Source organism: Chrysochloris asiatica, unplaced genomic scaffold, assembly GCF_000296735.1.
Source record: "Chrysochloris asiatica unplaced genomic scaffold, ChrAsi1.0 scaffold00005, whole genome shotgun sequence".
Lineage (NCBI taxonomy): Eukaryota > Metazoa > Chordata > Mammalia > Afrosoricida > Chrysochloridae > Chrysochloris > Chrysochloris asiatica.
The window spans coordinates 41,879,714-41,897,832 of record NW_006408523.1 but is presented as its reverse complement, the minus strand read 5'-3'; the positions used below and the strand labels follow the sequence as shown (position 1 = coordinate 41,897,832).

General features: G+C 34.3%; 1 protein-coding gene across 1 annotated transcript in view; it reads right to left on the bottom strand.

Moving 5' to 3' along the window:
- The window catches only part of MYCBP2 (MYC binding protein 2, E3 ubiquitin protein ligase), a 365,677-nt gene that overhangs the window by 67,030 nt on the left and 280,528 nt on the right, over positions 1–18,119 (bottom strand). Inside the window, exon 55 of the mRNA XM_006832026.1 lies at positions 16,009–16,131. Within this exon, the coding sequence (XP_006832089.1) occupies positions 16,009–16,131 (123 nt within the window). The remainder of the gene's footprint in view (positions 1–16,008; positions 16,132–18,119) is intronic.

The window sequence follows — 18,119 nt, the reverse complement described above, 5'->3', positions numbered from 1 at the left end:
GCTAATCCCAATATTTAACTGGAATCCTGGTGTGGCACTGTGGGTTAATGTGCCAGACTACAAAGCTGTTTGAACTGCAAGGTCAGCGGTTCAAGCTCACCAGCTGCTCCTCCCAAACCCTATACAGGGTCGCTATGGGTCAGAACTAACTCGATGGCACTTCACAACAACAATCTCAATATTTAGAGTTTGTTTTTATAGGTACTAATATTGAGATTTTTTATAAAAAGTTTTTAAACACAAAGCAAAAGAAACTTTACAAGTCACTGTAAAACGCTAAGACACATTAATGATTTATCATGCAAACAAAGAAAGAATTTGAAATGAAATGAAATAATTGATCTTTTGTTCAAATAACTAATGGAACTTTTAAAGTATAGTTTAAAACTGGGAGACTAAAAAATCTTTATTTGAAACTGAAAAAAAATATCGTATCTTATTTAAACTCATGGCAATTAAAATAAAATTAATCTGTTGAAGTGAAGAAAATTCAGTTAATGAGGAGACAGCTTTCTTACTATAAAAAACAAAGTTAACAGATACACTATAATATACTTTTCCTCAAAACTTTTAGAAATAGTTAATTTTTAATTGATTCATTATCATGGCCAAGATAAAAGCTAAACGAATAACAGACCTTTAAGAAGCCACTGCATATAAAGTATTGGTTATTGTTTATGTGTCAGATAGTAACCTAGGCATTGGGATACAACAATTAACAAAACAAAGACCCTACTCTTAAGGAGCTCATGCCAGATGAAGAGAGAGAAAGACTGAACAAATAAATATACACTATATCAGGTGGTATCCTAGTGTGGCACTGTGGGTTAATATGCTGGATTGCGAAGTCAGTTATGTGGGCAGTTCAAGCTCACCAGCTGCTCCTTGGGAACCCTATACAGGGTTGCTGTGGGTTGGAACCGACTCAATGGCACTTACCAACAACAATAACGTATCAGGTGGTTAGGCCAGAGACCTGGGAAGTCCTAGGAATATCAAGCAGAAGAGGATGCAGAAAGGAGACTAGAAATGAACTTCTGGTGAGATACAGGAGACAATCCTACAGACAAATGAAGGTGCTTTAAGGAAAAGGGCACAATCAACTCTGTCAATTACTGTTGATAGATTTAGTAAAATGAGATCTTAAAAATGACCATTGGACTTGATAAGGCAAGTCAGTGACTTCTTGAGCAATTTCATAGACAAGAACAGGACTCTAAATAGTAATTTAAGAGAGAAGGGAACAAAGTTCAGAAGGCTTAGGAAAAAAGGAGGAATGGAAATAGGAAAAACTGGGAGTACTAGGGGGTTGCAATCAGTGAGATGAAACAAAATGTATATGATGTACTGCTGAATGCAAAACTGATAATCCTCTCTGTAAACCTTTACCCAATTCACAATAAAAAGTTTAAAATAAAGAGAAGAAAAAGAGAAAGAGACTAGAAGGAGCAGATACAGACAGATATATACCTATCATAAGGCATTTTAATTTTTTTTTTTAAAGGCTGAATGTTTAAAATTTTTGAGTATGAACAACAGGTCAGCTAAAGGCAGTCAGACATTGCAAAGTAAATTCTCTATGTTATTTAAATTTAACATAATACAAAGTTTATAACTATCACTGAAAACTGTGTCAAGATGAAATATTTCTCTTTGAGATCAGAACTAGAAAAAAAATGCCAGTTTCTGATTAGAAAAGTTAATTCAAGGAGACTTTAGTGATAGGATTATTTGGCTTGGTTGCTGAACACTGTATAAATTTTGTTTAGCAGGAGGATATAAGAACAGGAAAGCAAGAAATCAATAGGATGTTATCTTAATATGAAGCATCAAAAACTACAAGGGCAACTTGGATAAGATATAAGAGAGACTCCTGGAAAAGGTTTAAAAACGAATGGTCTTGAATTGAAGTATTTTCAGTGTTATAAGGCCTAAAGAGATGGATTCCTAGATAATAATAATTTTTAAAAAGTCTAAAAAGAGCTAATGTTAAATGACTAAAGAAAATGAGCTGTGATACGAGATAACACTTGTTCTAGTCATTTCATTTTTATAAAATTTGTTCCTTATGTAACCATACTTTGGTAAAGTTATTGTTAACTTTTAAGATATATATATATATATATATATTTAAAACGGAAGTAATTTTTTTTTTCTATTTAAAAAAGGGAAATAATTCTTAAGAGTTGATCAACTTTTACAATACTTGCTGGGAATTGAATAATAATCCCTTTTTTTATTTAACCCCATTATGTAAAAGAGACAACCAATTATTTAAATCCATATATGCAAAATTTTGATTATTTTCTTTTGGTATCATATTTGTTTTTGCTTGTTAATTGCTGTTAAGTTGGTTCTAACCCATAGTGACCTTCTATAGGGTTTCCGAGGTGCGGCTGGTGCATCTGAACAGACACCCAAGCAGAAGCAGTTCAGGACTTGGTACCCTACAATGCTACATCAAGACTCCTTAGTATCATAAAGCTAACTGGGGAGGGGGGGAGACATTAAAAATAATTTTAAAATGGGGTTTTTCTTCAGTGTACATGTGAGGGCAGTATTGTTTGTTTGATATAAAATTTCTTATTAACAGCATGGTTCTTTATATTTCATTTCATCTTTATTTTCTGACCTTTGGATCCTAAGTATTAAGTTCTCTGAGTCACTTCATTATTTGTCATAAAGACTTCACAGTTCACTGTATAATATACTTTAGAAAATCAGTACCTTAAGTACTAAGAATAATAAAACAATAAAATTTCTGTTTAATAAGAAAAAAATTCTTATTTCAATTTAACAGAAGGAAAAATGATAGTTTTGCAGTATCAGAACCACCACCTTGTCCTGGGAACCTAAATTAGAAGAATCAAGGTAACTACCACCATCTGGTGTCAGCATACAAAATTATAAGTTTGGATATTTTAAAAGTGGAATATAATCTTTTTGATTGTTGAGTGAGCAATTAGATAATGATCGGAAATGCTAAATCTCACAACTGAGTATTAGAAATATATCACATACATACAATAACAAGGTTGACTATTCATACATTTGGATTCAAATTCTAAATACTGTACTTTACAAAAATCACAATTACAAAAAGTAAAATTCATATTACAGCAGTTATTTTATAATATGTTAACATAAAGCATTACATTCCAATAGCATTTGTCTCTTTGCGAACAGGAACCAATCAAGGATGCCCTTTAGCACCAATTCTATTCACTATTGTGCTGGAAGTCTTAGCCAGAGCTACAATGCAAAAAAAGGAAATTAAAGGCATCCAAATTGGCAAAGAAGAACTAAAACTCTATTTGCAGATGATATGATCCTATATATAGAAAATCCCAAAGACGCAGCAAGAAAACGATTGGAACTCATTGAAATGTTCAGCAAAGTAGCAGTGTACAAGATTCATATACAAAAATCAGTTGGATTCCTATATACTAATAAGACAGGTCTGAAAAGGAAATCAGGAAAACAATACCATTTATAATAGCCACGTAATAGATGAAATACTTAGGAATAAATCTGACCAGAGAAACAAAAGACTTATTCAAAGAAAAGTACAAAACACTACAAGTAACCAAAAGAGACTTAGAAAAGTGGAAAATTTTACCATGCTCATGGAAAGGAAAGCTGAACATTGTGAAAATGTCAACACTACACAAAACAATTTATAAATACAGTGCAATCCCAATCTAGATTCCAGTGTCAGTCTTTGAAAAGATGGAAAAAATCATCACTAACTTTATATGGAAGCAAAGATACCTTTAATAAACAAAGTACTACTTAATAAGAAGAACAAAGTCGAAGTCCTTTCACTCTTGATCTCAAAATGTACTACACAGTCACAGTGGTCCAAACAGCCTTGTTACGGTACAATGGAAGATAACATAGATAATCAAATAGAACTGAAACCCAGAAGTCAATTTATTCACATATAGGACAAAGGGCTAAAACACCTTAAATAAGGAAGATATAGTCTCTTCAACAAATGGTACTGGCAAAACTGGAAATCTATTGAAGAATGAAACAAGAGCCGTATCTCAACCATATACTAAAACAAACTCAATGTGGATTAAAGACCTAAGTGTAGAACCTAAAACTATAAAGGTCATCAGTGAAAAAATAGGGACAAATGTAGGGGCTCTAATACGTGGCATAAACATACTATCAAACATTACTAAAAACCTACAAATAGTAGAAGACAAAATAAATGACTGGGACTTCCTAAAAATTAGAAACTTAGACGCATCAAAAAATTTCACCCAAAGAGTAGAAAGGGAGCCAATAAACAAGGAAAAATTTTTTTGCAACAATGTATCAGAGAAGGAACTAATTTCTAAAATTTACAGACAAAAACCCTAATTATAAAATGGGCACAGGACATGAACAGTCTTCTTCACCAAAGAAGATATTCACGCAGCAAACAAACATATGAAGAAATGTTCACGCTCATTAGCCATTGTTAAGAGCTGTCGAGTCAATTCCGACCCATAGCGACCCTGTATAGGATTTCCAAGGAGCAGCTGGTGAGCTTGACCCACCGACTTTCAGTTCAAATGACTTTGCAGTGTGATGCATTAGCCCACAGCGCACCACCAGGATTCCTAATTAGCCATTGTTGTTGTTAAGTACCGTTGATTCGGTTCCAACTCATAGTGACCCTACACAGGGTTTCCAAGGCTGCAAGTCTTTATGGGAGCAGAAAGCCTCATCTTTCTCCTGAGGAACAATTGGTAGTTTCGAACTGCCAACCTTGAGGTTAGCAGCCCGATTCGTAACCATTGTTATTGTTGTTATGTGCTGTGGAGGCAGTTCCGACTCATAGAGACCCTGTACAGGGTTTCCGGGGCTGTAAATCCTTACGGGAGTAGAAAGCCTCATCTTTCTCCCGCGGAGCGGCTGGTAGTTTCGAACCGCTGACCTTAAGGTTCGCAGCCCGATTCGTAACCATTGTTATTGTTGTTATGTGCTGTGGAGGCAGTTCCGACTCATAGAGACCCTGTACAGGGTTTCCGGGGCTGTAAATCTTTACGGGAGCAGAAAGCCTCATCTTTCTCCCACGGAGCAGCTGGTAGTTTCGAACTGCTAACCTTGCGGCTCATAGCACAATTCGTAACCACTACGCTACCATTAGGCATTAGAGAGATGCAAATCAAAACAACGAGCTATCATCTCACAACAGCATTAGTAGCAAAGTTTAAAAAAAAAACAAAAAACAACAAATGCTGGGGAGGCAGTGGAGAGACTGGGACCCTCCTACACTGCTGGTGGGACTGCAAAATGGTTCATCCACTGTGGAAAATGGTGTGGTGTTTCTTCAGAAAGTTGGAGATAGAAATAACTTATGACCCAGCAATCCCTCCACTGGTATATATATATCCACAAGAAATATGAGACAGACACAGCACCGTTCATTGAAGAATTATCCACAATAAAAAAAAGGTGGAGACATCAATGGAAGAGTAGAAAAACAAACTTTGGTGCATGCACACTATGGAATACTATGCAACACTGGAGAATAATGATGAATCTGCCAAATACCTCATAACATGCTGGAGGACATTATGTTGAGTGAAATAAGTCAACCACAAAAGGACAAATAGTGTATGAGACCACTCCAATAAAAACTCAAGGAAAGGTTTTCATACTAAAAGAGCTATTCTTTGATAGTCACCGGCGTTGGAGGGAAGGGCGAGTATTTCACTGGCTAGAGGGTAGACACATGTTATCTCTGGTGACAGGGAGGGCAACATATAAGGAGGAGGAGGACAATTACAAGAAGAGGCAAGTTGGCAGAAGAATGATAATGATTGGTAAAGATGAAGGGAAATATGTAAGGGTTAAAAGGAATAGAGGTAAATAACGATATATATACAACCTTGGAACAACAGTGTTCTACGTATAGATACAAGGACAGAGGCTGAATGGGTATGGGAGGGAGAGTGGGATATATATATATATATCCTGCAAATATATGTGTTTGAAATAAGGTATTTGTACACGGAGTCCTGATATGGTGCTTTAGGATAAGCATTTGACCTCATGGTCAAATTGAACTGCAAGGCTGGCAGTTCAAACTCACCAGTTGCTCCTCAGAAACCCTATACAAGGTTGCTATGAGTCGGAACCAACTCGATGGCACTTAAGCGGGGCAACTGTTGTTGCATGGAAGGGATTGCAATCATTGAGATGAAACAAAGCTTATGATTTGTTGAGTACAAAACTGATGATCTTGTCTTTAAACATTCACTCAGTTCACAATTTGAAAAAATCACGTAGCATTTGTTGCTTTTCTTATTTTGTACTGTTACTAACCTATAACATTACAGATGGATTTTGCTAAGCGCTGTCAAATTACTTCTGACTCACAGATATCCTGCATAAGATTTCCAAGGCTTTAAATCTCTGCAGGAGCAGAATGCTTCATCGTTCACCTACATAGCCGCTGGTGGGCTTGAACTTTTGTTAATCAAGTGGTTCACAGTCTAGTGCCTATCCTACAGAGCCACTGTACTCGTCAAATTACTGGCTGTTATTGTTGTTGTTATGTGCCATGGAGTCAGTTCTGACCCACAGCAAATCTATATAGGGTTTTTGAGGCATGGCTGGTGGGTTTCAACTACCAACCTTGTGATTAGCAGTCAAGTGCTTATTCTACAGTGCCACACTAGGACTCTAAGTTATTGGTAGCAATGTTAAGATGATTTTATAAAATGGCTATTTGGAAGGGCAATTTAATGGAAGTATATTCAAGAGGGCAGATATCTAATCAGACTATATTTATCATTATCACTTATACAGAGAAGAAATAAAATTGAAGGAAAAGGTTTCCAGAGAACATTCCATTGAGATGCTATAAATAACAGTAGGTATAGATAATAGCAAGCATTCACTTTTGTTTCTCATTTTGTCTGGTTCTCAATTTTGAGGAAGCAGTATAGACTATAAATTTCATAGTCTCAGTAAGACCACTATAAGCAGTCCTAACAGAAATTTGAAAGTACTTGAGGGGACAAGAAAGACAGGGAGGAAATGGGATAACTGATGTTCCACTGAAGAGATTGCAATCACTGAAATGAAACAAAGTGTATATGAATTATTGAATGTAAAACTGATGAATTCAGTCTGTAAACCTTCACTCAATTCACAATAAAAGTAAAACAAATACATAAATGTGATATTGAAAAAAGGCTCATAAGTGAAGTGTCAAGTTACCTAACTAGAGCCAGTAAGTGACTGCAGGGAAAATTTAAGCTTAACTTTCCATGAGGACAGCTTCTCATACAAGTAAGTAAACACAGGTGTGGCACTGTGGGTTAATGTGCTGGACTGCAAGGTCAGTTCAAACTCACCTGCCGCTCCTGAGAAACCCTATACAGGATTGCTATGAGTTAGAACCAACTCGACAGCCTTTAACAACATTCTCAAATGAAAGATATATCCATGCAGATACACCCAAGTTGATTTTTGTTTTGGTCACATTTAACGGATATTTTTTTCCAATTTAAGAATGTGTTTCTATGGGCATAACAGTAAACTTTTCTTCTAAGGTAACCTAATGTTATAAAATCTGGGCTTTGAAAATACCATATATTTTGACACTGGAAATTACATGCTTAAAATCTCTGGGAGGACAGTAAATTTGTTTCAGTGCTTTATTTGCCCCTTTTATATAAGAAAATACAAGCAAACTATTTTGGCTCTTGTTTTGAGTTTGAACCACCGACTTTGCAGTTCAAACCAATCTTGTGGTTCAGTGCTTATCATATAGCATCACACCAGGATTCCTAGAAGCTAGAAAGTACCTATGTTAAGTAGTCATTTGGAATACCATTTTCCAGATGGAGGACCTTGGACAGAATTCAATCGGCATAAATCCAGAATTATTAGAACTCATATCATCACAATACGGCCGTATTCTTTCTCTTCTCTGAGGACAGACTTTGTGTAAATACTGGAATATCTATTATGGGGCAACAGTAGACATATAAGTTATATGAAGGCAAGTAAAAAAGAATTGCTATTAGGGTTCCAGTTCATAGATATACGGGTTTATTCCAAACAAAACTGAGGTCAGTGGATGGATGCAGTAATACATGCGTCTTGGTCTCATTAAGATGCCTTCAAAAAAGGATATTTTTTGTACATGAAAAACAGTGATTCTGAGGTCAGGACTAATTTCAAACTTTTAACATAACTCAAGTGGACAACGTCCCAAATCACTGAAACTTTGCAGTACGTTTACGGAAATGCTGCCCCACATAAAAGCACAGTTGTAGTGTTTTTGTTTTTTTTGTGATAGATCAAAGGTTTTATGGAAGACTGGTAAGACCTCAAAGAAGAATTCAAGGCAAAGAGGTTGGCTCAGAAACTTAGAGCAACTGTTTTTTTTGAGATACCAAAGGTGTAATCGCAATAGATTTTCCTGAAAGACATAGGATAACATGAGGACTTATTATGAAGTTTTAAGAAAATTAAAAACTATATGGGTGAGAGAAATTCCAACAACGTTGCACCAAGGAATTATTTTCTTTTTCTATCACAATACACTAGCTCATTCTCTAAGGGTAGTGTCCTATCAGAATTTCCTCGGAAACTTTTTCTTTATCCACCCCACAGCCCTGATCTGGCTCCCTCAAACTTGTTTTGGATTCCCCAAACTCAAACAATATTGAAAAGGAACACAATTTGAGTTCCATGAGAATGCCAAAACTGCCGTGTTGAAGTGGTATAAATGGAAGATGCAGAATTCTTAGTGAACAGTTAGCAAGAGAGAAACACCCCTTTCAGAAGTGTAGAAACTTAAGAGAATATGTTGAGAAAAAAATAGCTTCACTCTTAACTATTTCTGCTTAATAAAGATTTCTGTAATTCTGTAGAAATACTTTTTGTCTTACGCTTGTATATATGTTATATGTTACCTATGAACACATTCAAGAAGCTCTGGTAGTGGTTTGAATTGGGCTGCTAACCTAAGGGTTGGCAGTTCAAAACTACCAGCTGTTCCGCGGAAGAAAGATGAGGCTTTCGGCTCCTATAAACATTTACAGCCTCAGAAACCCTGTGCAGGTTCACTATGAGTCAGAACCGACTCCATGGTACTTAACAACAACAACATGAACACATTCAAGGTTTGATGTGAAGAACAGCTAATCTTAGTTGAATTATCTATAGTCAATACATATCTGAACGCCTATAATGTGTAAAGAAACTATTGCTGCTGCTGCTTCTGCTATGCATAGTTGACTCAGTTTCGACTCACAGCAAACCTGTATAGTTTCTGAGGCTCATCTTTTTCTCAGAGTAGTTGGTGGATTCGAACTGCTGACCCTTCTGTTAGCAGCTCAACAGATAACACATTACACCACCAGGGCTTCTTAAAACACTGATAAGTGTTGTTAAGTGCCATCGAGTCGGTTCTGACCCACAGCAACCCTGTATAGGGTTTCCAAGGAACGATGGTGGGTTTGAACTGCTGACCTAGGTATTGAAAGTAACCTTGCAGTCCAGAGCACCACACCAGGATTATAAAAGGGTTGTAAAAATATGAAATTATGCTTTCAAAGTAAATGAGAAAAGATGATCAAGAATGTAATATTCGTATAGCAGGACCACTCCCCCAACCCTCAGCCCACAAAAATCTTATGCTAATTTCCTTATCAATTGTTAAAAATTATCTATTAATTTTGAAATAAGGTAAATAACAGAACAGTACAGAAAAAAATATATACATGTTTCCCTTTCATGTGTGTGTATCTGCATGCATACGATATAACAAGGATGATTTGTCATTTTTATTCACTAGAATAACATTTGAAAACTACATGTATTTATGTGTGCATGTATGTATGTGTAGTAAAATATTTCTATTTTAAAACAAATAATCAGATTTGGGGCACTGAACTGATTTAATGTACTCAATTATCAATTCTTTTACATTTCATACATTAGTCAAAAAAATTATTCCAGGGATGGGCAGTGGAACGAGGTAAGCAGAACTCCTGATGTTAATACTCATAGAAATGCTTAATCATATTAAAATGTGGGAATGTTTATACAGGTCTCTGTAGAACTTGTCTACTTAATTGAAAACTTGGTTTATGGTATTTAGAAAATATTTTTTTTCTTTCAAACTACATTCTTAGAGTTAAAATTTAGGTGGAAGTAATCAATATGAACCAAGTTTATACTCCAGGTACAGAAATTTTAAAATGCATGTTAAAAAGTAAATTTTACATTATTTATCAGTAGGTGAGACCACACAGTGTTATTTAAAACATGGCCTTTGCAGTCGACCTGGCCTCCCGTTTGGCTCTCCCATTACCTACGTATCTTTCTGTTGTTGTTGTTGTTAAGTGCCGTGGAGTCAGTTCTGACTCATAGCGACCCTGCACAGGGTTTTCGAGGCTAAAAAATCTTTACGGGAGCAGAAAGCCTTATCTTTCTTCCGCGGAACTGCTGGTAGTTTCAAACTGCTGACCTTGTGGTTCACAGCCCGATTCATAATCACTACGCTACCAGAGCTCCTTTCTTTCTAGAGTCAGTCATTTGTCCTCTCCAAGTCTGTGTTTCTTTAACTATAAAATGGAGAGAACAGACATGACCTCAAATGAGGATGTATGAATGTGCTTTTTAAGTACAATGCTTAGATTATGGGGATGGCAATCAGAATAGGCAAAAATTAGGACTACGTCCTTCTACACATAATATTTTATTTTGGTATCACAAAGTATAACATGAAAATTATTCCCATTTTCTTAATCAGTAAAGGGAAGTTCTGTATGTGTAAACCATCTTTAAGCAGGTGGAGTCTGTGTTATGTTATGTGCTGTGGAGTTGGTTCCGACTCATAGCGACCCTATACAGGGTTTCTGAGGCTGTCTATCTTTATGGGAGCAGAAAGCCTCATCTTTCTCCTGCAGAGCAGCTGGTAGTTTCGAACTGCTGACCGTGAGATTAACAGCCTGATTCGTAACCCCTATGCTAGCTACCACACGCAGCTCCTTTGGATAAGCAGGTTGAAATGCTAATGGGATGGATGAGAGTAATTTTTGGGAAATGTACCTTTATCAGGTAAGCCATAACAGTAAGCACTTGTTCACATTTAAGTATCCTAATGTAATGTGATTAATACCACATTATTTATTTTCAAAACTTTAAATCATTTGTTAAAATTCCATACTATTTTTTAGTTATGCCAAAGACTAAGGATTCTGCGTTTTTGAAAATTGATATTCAAACTTTAGTGTTATTCTATTGAAAACTAAAAACTTTAAAAAAAGATAGTTTGAGTAATTTTCATTATTTGAATACAGGCAAGAAATTATTTGGAAAGTTGGTAATTGAGGCATTTCTTGGCCATGATTTCAAATTGGTGGTGAAAGAAATGGTGTACTGGTTAACACACACCAGATGCTTGAAATTACATCAACACAATCTCACTCAGAAGTCTGCTATCTCCTGAAAGAGACAAACTGAATTTATTTTGACTTAGTCTTATTTTGAAATTTAGTAGTAATTATAATTTATAACATAAAAATAATAATTACATTTGTTTTGGGTGAAGACTTGAACCTTTAAGTAGAATAGGAGTATTTCTTCCTAGTTTTCTTGTCTGCCGTTGTTATGATAGTAGGATAATTTTACGTTTAAAATTTTATTTTTAATATGAAATTTCTACTTGATTAATTACAATTTTCTTCCTGTTTGTCTTGTTCCTAGTATCTACACTGAAAATATTGCAACCTGATTACATCTGCTGTTGCACAAAATTAGTAAACTAGATTTTGATTTCTCTCTCATTCTTCTATAATACTTATCGTGGATTTCACATATGCGGCACTACTCAGTTTTCTTGAAATTCTTCACTTAAAATATTCAAGTTAAAACCATTCATGAATAGAGATGATGCTTAGTTTGAACTGACACTATTTTAGATGCTATTTATATTTCCAAACTAATTAATTTCATTAACTAAGCTAGCCTAATGTATAATACAAACAGAAAAGTTTGTACTCTGTGCACTCTTTAACCAAAACATATAATAATAACATAATGAATAACATAATTAAGTATATAACAGCTCTTAATAAAAATGAAACAAGTTGACATTCTCTTTAAGTAATCCTGTTAAGAGTTATTACCAAAATATTTTTTGTAGAAAAATACCTTAGACCTAAGTGTTAATGTACTTTATTAGCACAGAGTTTACATATTTGAATCCATAAAACTGTTGAACAAATGGAGGCTTTTTATGAACTATCTCAATCAGTGAATGTACTGGGATAGCAATGTGGATTTAGAAGGCCAGGAACATACTACTCTCACTATCATACTATAAGCAGCTTTGAGAGCTGTCTGTGGAAGGACAGAAGGTTATTAACAAAAAAGAACACTAAGTTAAGTGTAATCTGTTTGTGCAAGTTACTGTCATGAATGAAGAACTAGAGTAATTCTAAAAAGAACTGAGATCAAATAATCAGCTTAACATATATTAATGGAGGGGGGGAAGCAAGAGAGGAAACTTAACAATTTGAAAAAATGTGGAAACCTTCATTGCTCTATTTTTCACAGATATCAAATTCACTAAAAAGAAATACACACATCTGTCTAAATCAGTATGGTTGTCCCTCTACCCACTGATATAGTAAAATAAGTTTATTATTTTGGGTATCTCTAAGTAGCACAAATCCAATATGAATGACATAATTAAAGTTATCCTTAGCTGATGTTTACCATAGAAATGCATATTAAGAATGAAAATTCTAAATCAAATTATGCTTTTCTTCATGTTTTATAATATCCACTTACTAGTACTAGTGTTAGAATAGAAAGGTAATAGCTACATTTTAAAAACCACAAGTTAAAAAGAAAAAAAAAGTGATTAAAAACATATGTCTTAGCTGCAGAGTGTTTTCCTCAGAGTAACTTAAAATGCTTAAAAAATGTGGGAGGGGGCCACATCCTAATTAAATGAACCATCAGATGAGTTGAAAAATAATTTGTATCTGATATAAACAACTCAGAACAAAGCTTCAGAAATGGCTTGATGAGGCAGGTAAGGCTGACAAACTTACTCTGAAGCTGAGGCTGCTGGAAGGAAAGGGGCTGTCCGAACACAAATGGGCTGTGGACTAGGGAAGAGGGAGGTTTTGCAGCTTGATCAAAGATGGAAGGAGCTGGGAGATTGGGCCGTGACTGAATGGAATTCAATATGGCACTCAGTTGGTCACCTGCAGTGGGCAAAACAGTCAAAACTACAACTTGTTATTAATTAACATCCCAAATGGCAAAGTGAATGGTGCTTTATAACATTCAGATAGCATTAAATATTAAACTATGCCAATTTAGAAATGTGTGGAAGTAGGTGATCTTTTTTTCTCAAATTTAGAGTCCAAATTTGGCAAAGTTTTGTTTCAGTGGAAGTATTCCATCAAATCTTATGCAACAGCCCAAAACAAATACATTTAAATTCATATGCAACATATAGGAGCAGCATGGAAGGATAAAGAGCCTATGAAGAATCTATGACAAGTTGATTCAATACCATACATATATAAATGATGAACTAAGTAAATGATGTCCACCACTGACTATTATCAGTCTTCTTCACATGCAGTATACTTCATGCACAAATTAAGCAAATAATATGAATAATTTTTCTCTTCAAAATTAAAGGAGAAAAATTATGTTATTAATAGGATATTTAACTTATAATAAGGTAATATTTTGTTTTTTTCCTAATGAACCTAACATAAAAATTTTATTTTTTATGTTTTAAAAATGATTTTCTTTGCTTAGGTGGATAATATAAAAATCTAATGAAACCAATAAGATAAAAAGGAACATGAGCTACCTAATTCTAATAGTTTCTCTTAAATACAAATTCTAACATTTTTTCATTATAACTAAGGACTTAAATTTATTTTTTAAACACATGGGCGGTAACCCCTTATTCATGAGCTCGTTATAGTTTGACACTAAAGAAGAAAAAAGGGAAAAATGAAAACATATCCAGACTAGTTGATGCAGAAACTAGAAAATAGTAGCTATTCAAGGCATATCTCCTAAGTACAATAAAGTTTCATGAATAAAAACTCAACTGAAACACCAACAAGGAATAAATTTATGTGGGAAGAGTTATTTACACAAGCAAGAGATATCTTTACATAAAAAAAAAAAAAAAAAGCACTGACGGTTACACAAAGAATTTTGGAGACGATGAAGAATGTATAAAAATGTCATTTTAAGGAAGGAAAAAAAAAAGCTTTTGCGAAAAACAGTGAACTTCCTTGAGCTTGGAACAAAACAAGAATGAAAGAAAACGGGCACTGTTAAACGGAAATAAATAAAGGTTAATCAAATTGTGCATTTTAATATTTGTTGCGCCACCTAAATATTTTTAAAGTCTATTAACAAATGCCACAGGGGAAAGATGAGGCTTTCTGCTCCTGCGAAGATTTAAAGACTCGGAAACCCTATACAGGGTGGCCATGAGTCAGAACCGACTCGTCAGCACTTAACAACAACAACAATGAACAAATGCATGCTATTTTGAAATAATATCAACACAAGTACACTTAATTTTTTATTGTAACTTTATTATTTCTATTTAATAACATTCTAAGGAATGTGGGTTCTCTTGGAAGTTGATGTTTAATCCTACAATGATTTAATAAGTTGTATTTTAAAGGCTTATAATGATAGTAATCAGTATAATGATTTAAATATTTTAAAGACTGAATTTCACTAAACATAGCTGATAAAAATTTCTATCAAAGGATAGTAGTGGAACGTAAACACAAAGAATTTCATTTAAAGTGGACAATGGTAGAGTGACAGGGACATGAAGACAACACCAGAAGAATATACCCTAGGTCAATATGAAATCTAGCTTAAGTTTACAGAAATCAAAGCCACCACAAATGAGCAAGCTGATAATACCCACGCCTACACAATAGATGAGCTCAAAAGAGGAAGGAAAAAAACACCTTACAGCGATGCTTCCTTCCTAAAAATTTTTTGTGGAAAGTAATGAAGGCATCCAAGAGAAAGGGTTTATTTTAAATTGACTATTTCATATACAGATGTACTTTTAAATTATGTTGACTATTTCATTCTCTTGCGCTTTACCTTAGGCAAAATGATATGGTATTTTACACCTTGAAAATAAGTCCTATGAATTAGTTAAAATAAAAACTTGAAAGTTATTTCCACATAGACTATCTTCCCCCTTCTATCATCATTAAAATGTATATTATCTCCAGATAAGAGAGTGCCATTGAAGGAATTATTGCCACATGCCACATAGGACAGATTATGAGCATGTTTAGATTTAGATTTAAATACAATTTTGATGAAATTTAGGTATAAATTATTTTGGAATAAAATAACTATTGTTTGGACACTTATGATGCTGGATTCCTCCATTAATGCAATGAAAAATCACTGTAGGCATTTCCTACTCATATGGCTAAGGTGTTTCTAAATGTTTTGGTTTCATTGCCTATGCCATACCCAGGCATACCAACTCATATAACTAAGAGAATGTGACTAGACATTCAAAGTCACGCACATTTGATGAAGGTGATATGTATTACATAAATGTATTATTAAACAATACATCCTGATTTTAAATCAGTTTGTAAAGTTCTTTGTTGCACTTCAGCATTTCTCTCTTAATCATAAAAGGCTGATAACATTACAAGTTTTTTTACTAGGTGCACTGACACAGAATCTTTCAGATATTAATTTGAATTCAATGCCTTTAAAGTTTAAAAAAAAAAAAAACCCAAACAGAAGTTTCTATAAACTTAAGCTAACATTGGTAAGAAAATAACAGTGAAAACCACACCTTCATTAGCATTTTAAGTGTTAATTTCCTATAAACAAACTTTAATAAAACTTTGTGGATAAAGAGAATAAAAATGGGTAGAAGAGAAAGATTATTACAAAAGATTGAGGTGCTTTAAGTTAAAAGACTCACTTTTAAACACCTACCTTTATTATTTCCAAGTCCGTAGTCAAATCCTTGGGCACTGCAACTTGCTCCTTTGTTAAATGCTTGCACTGAGAAAGGGCTTGGAGGAGGGGTTTGAGAATTCTGATCCAGAAGAACTTGTTCTACAACAAAGGACACAGCTATAAAATTAGTTTCTTATATGCTATTTCCTAATTATGTAAAAAAGACAGAAAAAATATTTTAAAAAAGGATTTTATGAATGTTAGATTTATAAATAACCTTCCATTTAGCCTTGGTAAGTCGAAAACCAATTAGAATGTCTTGACACTGACAAATGAAATACCTTCTTTGTTTCTTTTTTCATTTATCAAATACACAACAAATTTCAAAATGAGATACGCCTTTATGATGCATATTTATTGTTATTGTGGCAGGATACAGTATGGGATGCCAAATGAATTTTTTCAACTAACAACTCTTTTATTTGTAACAAATAGATATAAAAACATTTTACAAAAATTCCCTGGACAGTCTATAAACCAGGTGTCAAAATATTTTTCATGGTAGTTATTTTAAAAAGCCTTCAAAATATCTAAGTATCTGGTATCAAAAGAAAATTTTACTTGTAATAAATGACAATTAAGAGTCCTGGTGTGGCACTGTGGGTTAATGTGCTGGACTGTAAAGCCGGTTTGAACTACGAGGTCAGGGGTTCAAGCTCACCAGCCGCTCCTCAGAAACCCTAAAGGTCGCTATAGGTCAGAATCAACTCAACAGCACTTAGCAACAACAAAACACAACCAAATGACAATGCCAGAAAATCTGAATTATTATATAAAAATATCTTTTTCTAAATAAAAGACAAAACATCAAATCAGGTAATCAGAGTCTATTAGTCTATTAACTCATCCTGAAGTAAAGAAATTTCTTTTTAAAGAAGGAAATGACAAAAATTTTACCCAGTATATAATGGTAAGACACAACATAAAAAATAACTTGTTATTCCCTATTAGAAGTCATATAAGATTGTCTAATATTGAAAGTACTAATACTTATCATCTATCTCTTCTCGCATAGTTTATACTTGTGAAATGGTAAAAAACAAACAAACAAAAACTACTATCTGACTATTTTGTGCATTAACCAAGTATGCCTGGCAGTAACGAATGCCAACCTGTTAGTCACGAGTAACAGTGGTTGTGACGGTTAAGTTATGTGGCAACTTGCTGGACCATGGATCTCAGTGGTTTGGAAATTATAGTGATGCAATTTGTCAGTATGTAATGATGTGGCTATCCTCCATTTTGTGACCTTGATGTGGTCATCCTCTATTTTCATATTAATGCTGATTTTTGCAAAATGACCTGGTCATTTTGAAGAGAGGGTATAGTATACTAATATGAGCAAGTGAGAAAAAATATAACACAAAATATGTGTCCAGAGAAAGTTGGTATTGCTGTCAATTGCAGTCAAGTCAGTTCTGACTCATAGAGACCTGTACAGGGTTTCCAAGGAGCGGCTGATGGATTTGAACCAGTGACCTTGCAGTTCAAACCAACCTGTGGTGTAATGCTTATACTACAGTGCCACACCAGGACTCCAAAGAAAGTTAACAGGGAACAAAAGGCATTTATTACATTAAAATGGTATTATAAATAATAAAATAACTTAAATATATTTTAAAAGTCAGCATCCCATTTAAACAGAAAATGGAACTCAGACTAATGCAGTATAGTGGTTTCTTCCTGTCTGTAAATAGGAGTTCTGCTGATATAGTGGTACTATATGACGGGGTTTTGCAAAATTCATAAATTCCATTTTCATGGTAAAATGGAATTTAAAATAATAGAATTTTCCCATGAAGCCCTGATATACAGCTTACCCTTTTACCAGCATTTGTAGTCTTAAACTAAAAGACCAAGAACCAATCCTATCACTTCACTTCGGCACTATGAGCTGTGAGTATGAGATCTGAGCGGTGGATGAAGGAGAAGACGGTGTCACGCTCACTCTCCACACTCACAACCGTCTCATACTAAATCTGAAGTCTCTATTTTACCAGAGCACTGACTCTGCTTATTAGGTTTATCTATAAATATCAAGGACCAATAATTATTTTTTAAGAAAAAGATTATTTTATTTATTTATA